Here is a 9,157-nt window from a genome sequence, read left to right as displayed (position 1 = left end):
CACAGTAACACTTCCGGCTTTTTTCTTTTTGCTTATGTGGTGCTGAGGAATCGAACCCAGGGCCTCAGGCATGCAAGGCAAGTGCTCTACCACTGAGCCAACTTCCCAGCCCAATTTTGTTGAATTCTTGCCTGAAGGAGACTTCTAATTTGTTACCAGTGATGAAAAATGATAGGCAAGCTGACACCTCCTGCCCCTCCTGGCACTATCTGCTATGGTGCTTTTGTCTATGCTGTAATTTTTTAACAGTGCTTTGTAGTCCTGTCTCCCTATACATTATCCTACAGCAAATAAGTTGAGAAGGTGTTAACACTTCACTTTACAAACTAGGAAATGGCTAAGTTCCAGAATCAATACTTGACCAGTATCCCAAGTAAGTGAAAAGATGTGAGCAAAACAGACTAATTCCAAACTCAGTGTTTTCTGCTCAATGTCCACCTTCCTACAGGATTGGCAGACTCTCAGTTTTAACACAAATATTTTTTATCAATTTGTTGTTTTGCATGAAACTAATGCTGAGTGAGTCAGTGTTCTATACTGTTGTTCATATGCAGCAGGGTCTAGAACATAAGACTGGCTGACTGGCATTTGATGGTGGTTGTGGTTTTCTCATAGCTCTAACATTCTGGCTTGGATCATTTGGTATTTGCATGGTCTTCATGGAGAGTGCTGATCAGAGTATCACCCTAATCATTGGGTACAAAGAGGCCCAACAAGACTTCAGACTTCTAAAACAATTACTTTGTTTTTTTGATTCTGCCAGTACTAAGGCTTGAATCTAGTGTTTCAAGTTCTCACTGAGCTTTTTTGGCTCAGCACTGTTATTCTACCAGTTGAACCGCACCTCCAGTTCCAGAATTTTGCTAGCTACTTGGAAGTAAGAGGATTAGTCTGCTCAAGCTAGCTTAGATCTCTGCCTCTCTTGAGTAGCTAGGATTATACACATAAGATACCAGTGTCCCACACAGTTGTTCAGATGACTTGCAGAATGCTTTCATGGCCAGATCATAGTTTCTTAAACTACAGAATAAATAGTAATAGTATTTTAATATGATCAAGATCATTGGAGGAATTTTATACCTTGTATGTGTGTTGGTAGGGAGAGAGAGGGAAATAAACTTAGGGCCTCAGATGGCCTGCACTGATTTGTAAACCCCTCTCCCACTTTCAGTTCAAAACAAATGGTAAATTACCTATTATCTGTTTTTGAGGTAATGGGCTTCTATTACTAATGTTTTTGATACAAACCCAGAGAGAGTAGTACAGGTCTTGATTAAGCACACATAATGTATTAGGGCAGACGAACACTGAGCACAAATCTTTGAACAAAGGAGAATTTAGTCAAGTATGATTTTTCACTGCATTGAGTTCAGAGTATCAATAATAGCTCTGTTAAGTAGAAACTCATAAAATTCACCATGTATTATCAACAGACTAGACTACCTATTTTATAGTAGTTGCCTCCAGGCACATGTTTTGCACTGAGTGTACAATATTACAGTGACTAATTTTACTCAAGACTATAAAGGAAATAATACTCCTATTCAAAATTGTAAACTATAAAATCCAATAAGTGTTTTAAAATAGCTTTAGTATAATTATAAAAAGAAAAGTACAATGTCCTAAAGTATCTTTGGCTTTCTTATTATTATTCTGCAAAGGATTTGCTGTAAGTCTTCAAGTCATCTTATCCAATCCAAAAGCTGTATTTACGCGTCGTGGATCCCAGCCAGGGATGCAAGAATCTGACTTCCTAAAACAGATCACAACAGTTGAAGAACTGGAACCCAAAGCAAGTAACTGCACCAAGGTACTCATTGTACTCAGGTTGCCAACTTTGAGTTTCAGCGTTACAAGTGTGGCTACTCAACATATTTCCTTCCACTTTAGGTTCTTGTGTGGCATACTCGGACAGAGAAGGTTAATCTAGCCAATGAGCCAAAGTACCTCGTGGACACAGTGAAAATTGAGGTATAAATGGAAACACCAGATGGTGCAGTTTGCCCAGTCAAGGGGTGTGGAAGAGGATATTTGGAGTTCAGGCTGCAGATCATTCAGGTATTGTTTCTTTTACTTCATTCAATACAACAACTTTTACTGTCACCTGATGGGACTTCTATTTTAACAGAAGCTAACTGGATGCTACAAAATGTATGTTCTATCTTCACTTGTTCTGCATGTTTTATCTACACCCTAATGAAGATTTCTGTACAGTAAGCTAAGTGACAGTGCAAGATACTACCTTACACACTTGTTCATCTTTTCCATTTGGCTTTGTAATTAGTAGAACTGAACAGGTTTTAGAACCTGATGACAGGTATTTTGTCAAGTAAACATCCCTAGTTCTCTACTTCATACCATTTGGAAGGCTGGTGGCAGGTATACAATGTAGAAATAAAATCCACAAAAAAGTTAATGGATTCACCTGTTTAATATAGGGAAATAACATTTTGTCAATACTAGGCACCATAAAATGTAAACACAATTACTGTCATAAACCTGGATATACTTTCAAGGATGCAAAGTGGCTTTGTTTTAGTTACCCTGTTTGTATATAGTGCAGCAAAGGTTTTAGTGTTAGCACTATGTACATATGAAGAGATCCAAATTATGAGAGGCAGGTAAAATTTGAATTCTTATGCTTAAGGTTTATAGTAACATCCAGGTTTATCTTTTCACTAACCACGTTCCCTGAAAAGCACATCATAACAACAGCACGGTGAAGTGAATGATGCAATAAAAGAATCTTGATACACTAGAAAACAGTGCTCAGTGATACATTTACATTCTATTTATATGATTAAACATTTGATCATACAGTACCTTCCTACAGGATTACTGGCTAATTTGGGGGTGGGGTTATACTGTTAGAGGTATTACTAACATGATAACTACTTCCCTTATATGCAAACATTAGCGCTATAATTTTATCGACAGCAAAACTGATTATATAAGTTGACTGAGCAGCTTCTCAAATAATATGGTTTTATGAAATCATGGGAAATAGGAGCAAAGCTGCCCTTGACATAAAGTGGATTCTTAACCTGCTTTGCACCACAAAAATTTAATCAGTACAGACCAACACGGTCAATCAGGTAATTCTTAATATGAACAAGTTGGGGGGAAAGAAAACCAATATATATGTACATGAATGAATAGGGGAACTAGATGCTTTTAGCAAGGAATGTCAGATGTTAGTTTTGGATGAGACTTGCTCTGCAGTTCTCATTTCCACAGCTGTGTGCTTAGAGTCTGACCCGATGAGCTTCCAGACCATCCTGCTGTTGTGCTTGGGGGCTGGCCAAAGCCTGCTGCTGGACTCCCACTATTGAGACTCACGCCAGCCATTTGCTGATTCATCTGTGAAACACATGAAAGGTTCAGTTTAAGAGATTTTGTTTCTTTATCCATAGTTCAGTATCTTTTCATTAATGTGAAAATAAAGTATTTGGGTAAAAAACAGAGTGACAACAAGTATCTCTTTAAGGAAAGCAAGTAACTATTTGCTCTCATCTTTTCTGCCAATTTTTTTTAGCAGTGTTCATAAAATAATCTCAATTACATTTATTCACTTTCAATATTCAATTTCTTATCTCCAAAGATGAACCACAACTGAAAAAAGGTACCAAAGTAATCTCTGAATTTGCATCTGGTCTATATAGAGTTCACTCTTTCAACTACACTAGAAAAATCTGTGCTAAGAAGTGGGAAGATTTTAGAGAGTAAAATATGCTAACATTATTATGTAAACTTTATATGATGGATAGAATTGTCTATTAAAATATGAAATGGCTCTGTATTTTCTAAAAATCGAAAGTCATAAAGTATACTTGTATTCAGACAAGATAAACAGCTAAAACTAATTTTATGCTATTCTATAAATATTTTTCTTCTAGATTGTAGTCAAGTAAAATTTTAAGTCTCTTAACTCTGTCATTCTCTTACTTTCAAGTAAGCAACAGTAGTTCACCTGTAATCCTAGCTAGCATAAGGCTTAGTTAGATCTGATGATTCCAGTTCAAAGTCAGCTCAGGCAGGAAAGTCCATGAGACTCCAATTGCCAATTAACCAGCAAAAAGCCAGAAGCAAAGTTATATATTTCAAGTAGTAGAGCGCTAGTCTTAGGCAAAAAAAAGCCAAGTAAGAATGCAAAAAAAAAAAAGTACAGATGTGAAAGACTGTCTTCATTTGCAGTTTTTCTAAGACAATAATATTGACTGCAAATCTAAGTACCTGAAGGGGTATGACAAGTTGTTACTCATGGAAATTTCCACTAACCTGTAATTGGCAGTGGATATTGCTGGTAAACAGTACCCCTTGGAATAATCTGGACAGCTTTTTTATTTTTGTCCTGGGGCTTGAACTCAGGGCCTGGGCACTGTCTCTCTCCCTCTCTCTCTTTTTCCTTTCAAGGCTAATGCTCTACCACTTGAGCCACAGAACTACTTCTAGCTTTTTCTGAGTAGTTTATTAGAGATTAAGAGACTCACAGACTGTGCTGCCTGCCTGGGCTGACTTTGAACTGTGATCCTTAGATCTGTCACCTGAGTAGCTAGGATTACAGGTGTGAGCCACCAGCTTCCAGGTGGAAGACAGTTTTGATCCCTCACAAACTTGTGGTTTCAGAATACGATGCTAGATTTGTGGGCTGCCAGAAAAAAAGGACCCCCAAATTATTAGTGAAGGTAGATTGGTATGAGTAGACTAAGTTGGGCAAGTATGAACTATTCAAATTCACTTTAACCAGAACTGGGTTGTACTCAGTATTTGGGCCATGTAAAGCCAACTGTTAACAACATTTGACCCTTAAATGTTGAGATCCTCAGTGGGTAGACAGCAGTGTCACACCCATATTCCTGGAAAGCATGATTATAAAAATTAAACTGCAGCATCTACGGAGATGTACAGTGATTACTCTAGAAATCACTCTACACTGTTTCCCGAATGTTCTCATATGATTGGTCCTACTAATTATATGGATGCCAAGACCAACAAGGCATAGAACATCTAACAGAAAAGTGAATAAGAAAATGAACTTGTGACTAAGAGTCCTTGTCTATGGATCTAAAGAAAAGTGAGAACAGAGCAGTTGACATAGGAAATGTTATCTCTTAGCTTTAAACTAAGCTTAAGTAAAAACAGAACTTCATATATGAGGGGATGCTTGAGATAAATATGGACTTGTTGTACACAGTTTATATAGAATTCTTGAGCCAATAGATACTCCTTAATATAAGTCATTATAGGATATATAAAAAGGAAATACAATTTTGAAGAGGTTTGTTCCTCAATATGGGATCTGAATTCAGGACATGGAAATTACTAGGAAGGTGCATTCTACCATTTGAGCCATGCCATATCCTTTTTTGCTTTATTTTTCTTCTACTAGGGCTTTCAAAACCTTGGCAGGCATAGACTTTTATTGGATAAGACGTGGTCTCTCGAACCTTGATCCTCTTCAACTTCACCACTCAAGTAGCTAGAATTACAATTATTAGTCACTCTTTCTGTTTTTAATGGGTATGGTGTGTGTGTGTGTGTGTGTGTATGGTGTGTGTGTGTGTGTGTGTGTGTGTGCGCGCGCCCATACACACCCATAAGAGGACTTGAACTGAGGGATTTGAGCTCTCACTTGGCTTGGACATGGCTGGTGCTCTATCACTCATGTCATACCTCCAGTTCAACATTTTGCTGGTTAATTAGAGATGAAGTCTTATAGACTTTTCAGCCCAAGCTGGCTTCAAAAAGTGATTCTCAGATCTCAGCTTCCAGAAGTTACAGGAGTGAACCCAGTTTAAAGAGGATTTTGTTTTGTTTTGTGCTGATCCTGGGTCTTGAACTCAGGGCCTGATGCTATTCCAGAGATTTTTTTTTGCTGGTGCTCTACCACTTGAACCACAACTCCCCATCTGACTTTTTGGTAGTTAACTGGAGATAAGAATCTCACAGTTTCTTGCTTGGGCTAGCTTTATACCACGATCCACAGATCTTAGCCTCCTGAGTAGCTATGATTATGAAGCTCCCAGCACCCAGCAGCTTAAATAATTTTTGAACAAAAAGAGTTTGCAAATACATGGACATTAAGTATATAACATGGAAGATAGTCTTGACTCCCCATAGCATTGTACTTTGACAATGAATATAGGCTGGGCATTTTCTGATTTATAAATTTCCAAATTAAGTACGTAAGATTTGGACTACATGGACTACAAAATGCCCTACCAGAAAGCTGGGTAAAGCTTGATGCTACCTTCCTGTGGCAGACCAGGGTATCTCTCATGATGCCCAAGATAACTTCTATTATTAATAAGTTAAATATGTTCATCTTTACAGTTTGGTAGGCTAAAATGGAAAAAAAAAAGCCTAACATTTATTTATAGAATACACTAAAAGGACACAGACAAATCATTTGTCCATTTCATTAAAAAACTCCTAATATTGAGACATTTCTGATCTGATACATTATCCCTACCAGATCATTACATTTCAACCAATCAACCAACTAACCAGCCAATCAATAAAACCACTTATATTTTTTTTATTTGGGAGGAGCTGGAAAGTAAATGAGCCCTACCTGTGAGAGGCTCCACTGAGGCTGTTGTGCTTGTGGCAGGCCAAACTTACTCTGGGGTGCACCCATCTGTCCCACTATTCCTCCTTGGGGGCCAATGACATTTTGAGAAAGTGGCATCACACCAGTTTGTGCATTTCCCATAAAACCATTGGGCATGGGCATGCCCACCATCATGCCTGTGTTCTGTCCCATGACATTTCCTATAAGGCCAGAAGCTGCAGGTACAGGTACACCCATTGATGGAAAACCTTGAAATGCAGTTGGTGCTTGTGAGGTAAATGGTATATTTGTGGGTCCCATAAACACACCTGTATTACAAGAAACAAGATTTAAAAAAAGGAATACAGAAATCAGAACTATTACATATAGCTACACTCACCTCTACACACACAAAGGATTGTCATCTTCCTGACCTACAAACTTTCACTGCAGTCTAGTTGCTCTACTGCTGAGAATTTATACTGTGCTGGTAATTTCCAGAAATTAATCAATTATTGATCTGAACATATTTAAGAAGAAAATGTAAATTAATCAATTATTGATCTGAACATATTTAAAAAGAAAATGTAAATCTTAGGCAACAGCCAGACAATGTATCTTCATTGTGAAGACCAAACTCTATGGGGCATGATAGCACAGGCTGTTCTGCTGACTTGCTCCATGGAGTTGACTAAAACTATAGTTGGCTTTCTATATGGAAGTAATTGGATTGTCATATGATTTCAATGGACTAACACTGAATAAATATTCTGCATTTTTCATTAAAATAACAAAGCATTTGTAAGTTTCTGGAATTTATGTGCTAAATCAAACTGTTTATTAAACTATCAAGGAAATATACTGTACAAACAATGTAGAGCAAATTTTACTAATTCTTGAAAGATAATCAATGTTCTTTAAGCTTGTGAAACAATATTTAAGAAGTGGTATGTGAATGAATAAAGTTTTGTGAATCCTGTACCTGCTGCTTTTTAATTCTAACGCTTCATTCATTTCCGTTTTAGTTATATAAACTGCAACAGAAATATGCACTATACCACAGGAAAGTAGAGAATAAATGTAAGTGATACTCCAGTCACACAGAATGTACTTCTAATAATGTCACTGCAACTCACTGAAAGGTTTCAAAATTAATTACCAGGAGTGCTTTGCTGTTGAATAGTTCCCGTACCATACAGAGATAAGATGGAATCTTTGGAGAGTTGTTTTTTTGCTACTTCTTCTGATTTTGTAGTTTGTTCAGTGAACAGATCCAGATCCCCAGATGTCACTGTAGATAAGGAAGCAGTTGCTGGTACAGAGGATGCCCCCTGAGACAAACATCAAAACAAAGCTATTGAATTCTTTATAGTGCACCATAACTGATCTACTACTTAAATCCAGACAGTTATGAAATTAGGCAGGAATTAATTCCAGGAGGCCTCCACAAAAACATCTAGGATAAAATGTTTCTTAATTTGAATTTGCAACTGTAAAGAAGGGAGACAAGTTCTTCCATAATAAAATTATTTAGCAGCTGGGGAGATGCAGTTTGCTCATCTCATCTTGAACAGAAAACAACAGTTTGGTGGATGGTCTTTCAAGACCACCCCTATTGCTTCAAGGAACTTGTATTCCTTGGAATGAATCTCTACAACTACTAGACCACAGGAGGGTTTCACAATGGTTAAATAAAGGTTTTTACCTTTACAAAAGCTACATCATAAGCTTTTTATATATGTAATCTTAAGTCCTTAAAACACCAGAATGTTCCTAGCCCAAAAATGATATAGAGAAACTGTGATCACCTGTATACCGTATCAAACACTCCATGTAGAAGCCAATGAATACTTGTGCACAGATATTTAACATAATGCGGTATTTTCACTAATCTATATCATGCACATATTTAGTACTGAACAGTTCTAACTGAAAAATCTTGCTTTATGATCTCTGTGGTCATTACATATTAATCACATTTAAATGTGTATATGGACTTAATTTAAATATCAATACTAAAGCTGGTAAGGATTCTTCTCAAGTGTTTAATGTTTAATGCCCTGGCTAGAATACCATGGAAAACTGCCCAAACATTCAACTTATAAAGTAATTTAAGCAGAATAATATGAAGAAAATTATGTGAGCCAATGGCTTATATCTGCAATCTTAGCTACTCAGGAAGCTGAGCATGAAGGATGTCTGTTCAAGTTTTGCACAAGTCTATCTCCAATTAGCAAGCAAAAAGACAGGCTGGAGGTGTGGCTCAAGTAATAGACCTCTGGCCAAGCAAGGAAGAGTTTGCTCTGAATTAAAAACCCCAGTGGGGTACGGCTCTAAGACAGGGTCTTAAAACTCCATCTTAGTTTGCAAAAACTGAAGTGTGTACAAACTATGATGAAATGCCAACTGTAACAATGCCCTTGAATCCAAGTATACCTTAGCTAGTAAAGATTACAGAAGCTGGGGCTGGGAAGGTGGCTCAGTGGCAAAGCGCTTGCCTTGCATGCCCGAAGCCCTGGGTTCGATTCCTCAGCACCACATAAGCAAAAAGAAAAAAGCCAGAAGTGGCGCTGTGGCTCAAGTGGTAGAGCGCTAGCCTTGAGC

General features: G+C 37.5%; 2 protein-coding genes across 5 annotated transcripts in view; one reads left to right on the top strand and one right to left on the bottom strand.

Annotated features, from left to right (window-relative positions):
* Positions 1-2,126, top strand: part of B3gat2 (beta-1,3-glucuronyltransferase 2) — a 47,709-nt gene extending 45,583 nt beyond the window's left edge. For both annotated transcript variants that reach the window (XM_013033627.1, XM_013033626.1), the window contains exons 3-4: positions 1,662-1,810; positions 1,891-2,126. In XM_013033627.1, the coding sequence (XP_012889081.1) occupies positions 1,662-1,810; positions 1,891-1,977 (236 nt within the window). In that variant the 3' untranslated portion in view covers positions 1,978-2,126. The remainder of the gene's footprint in view (positions 1-1,661; positions 1,811-1,890) is intronic.
* Positions 2,127-2,412: 286 nt separating this feature from the next.
* The window catches only part of Smap1 (small ArfGAP 1), a 128,163-nt gene continuing 121,418 nt past the window's right edge, over positions 2,413-9,157 (bottom strand). For all 3 annotated transcript variants that reach the window (XM_013033622.1, XM_013033624.1, XM_013033625.1), the window contains 3 exons: positions 7,713-7,884; positions 6,575-6,882; positions 2,413-3,360 (listed from right to left, as the gene is read on the bottom strand). In XM_013033622.1, coding sequence (XP_012889076.1) covers positions 3,226-3,360; positions 6,575-6,882; positions 7,713-7,884 — 615 coding nt within the window. In that variant the 3' untranslated portion in view covers positions 2,413-3,225. The remainder of the gene's footprint in view (positions 3,361-6,574; positions 6,883-7,712; positions 7,885-9,157) is intronic.

This window comes from Dipodomys ordii, unplaced genomic scaffold (genome assembly GCF_000151885.1).
Source record: "Dipodomys ordii isolate 6190 unplaced genomic scaffold, Dord_2.0 Scaffold172, whole genome shotgun sequence".
Classification (NCBI taxonomy): domain Eukaryota; kingdom Metazoa; phylum Chordata; class Mammalia; order Rodentia; family Heteromyidae; genus Dipodomys; species Dipodomys ordii.
This window is presented reverse-complemented; position numbering and strand designations above follow the sequence as displayed.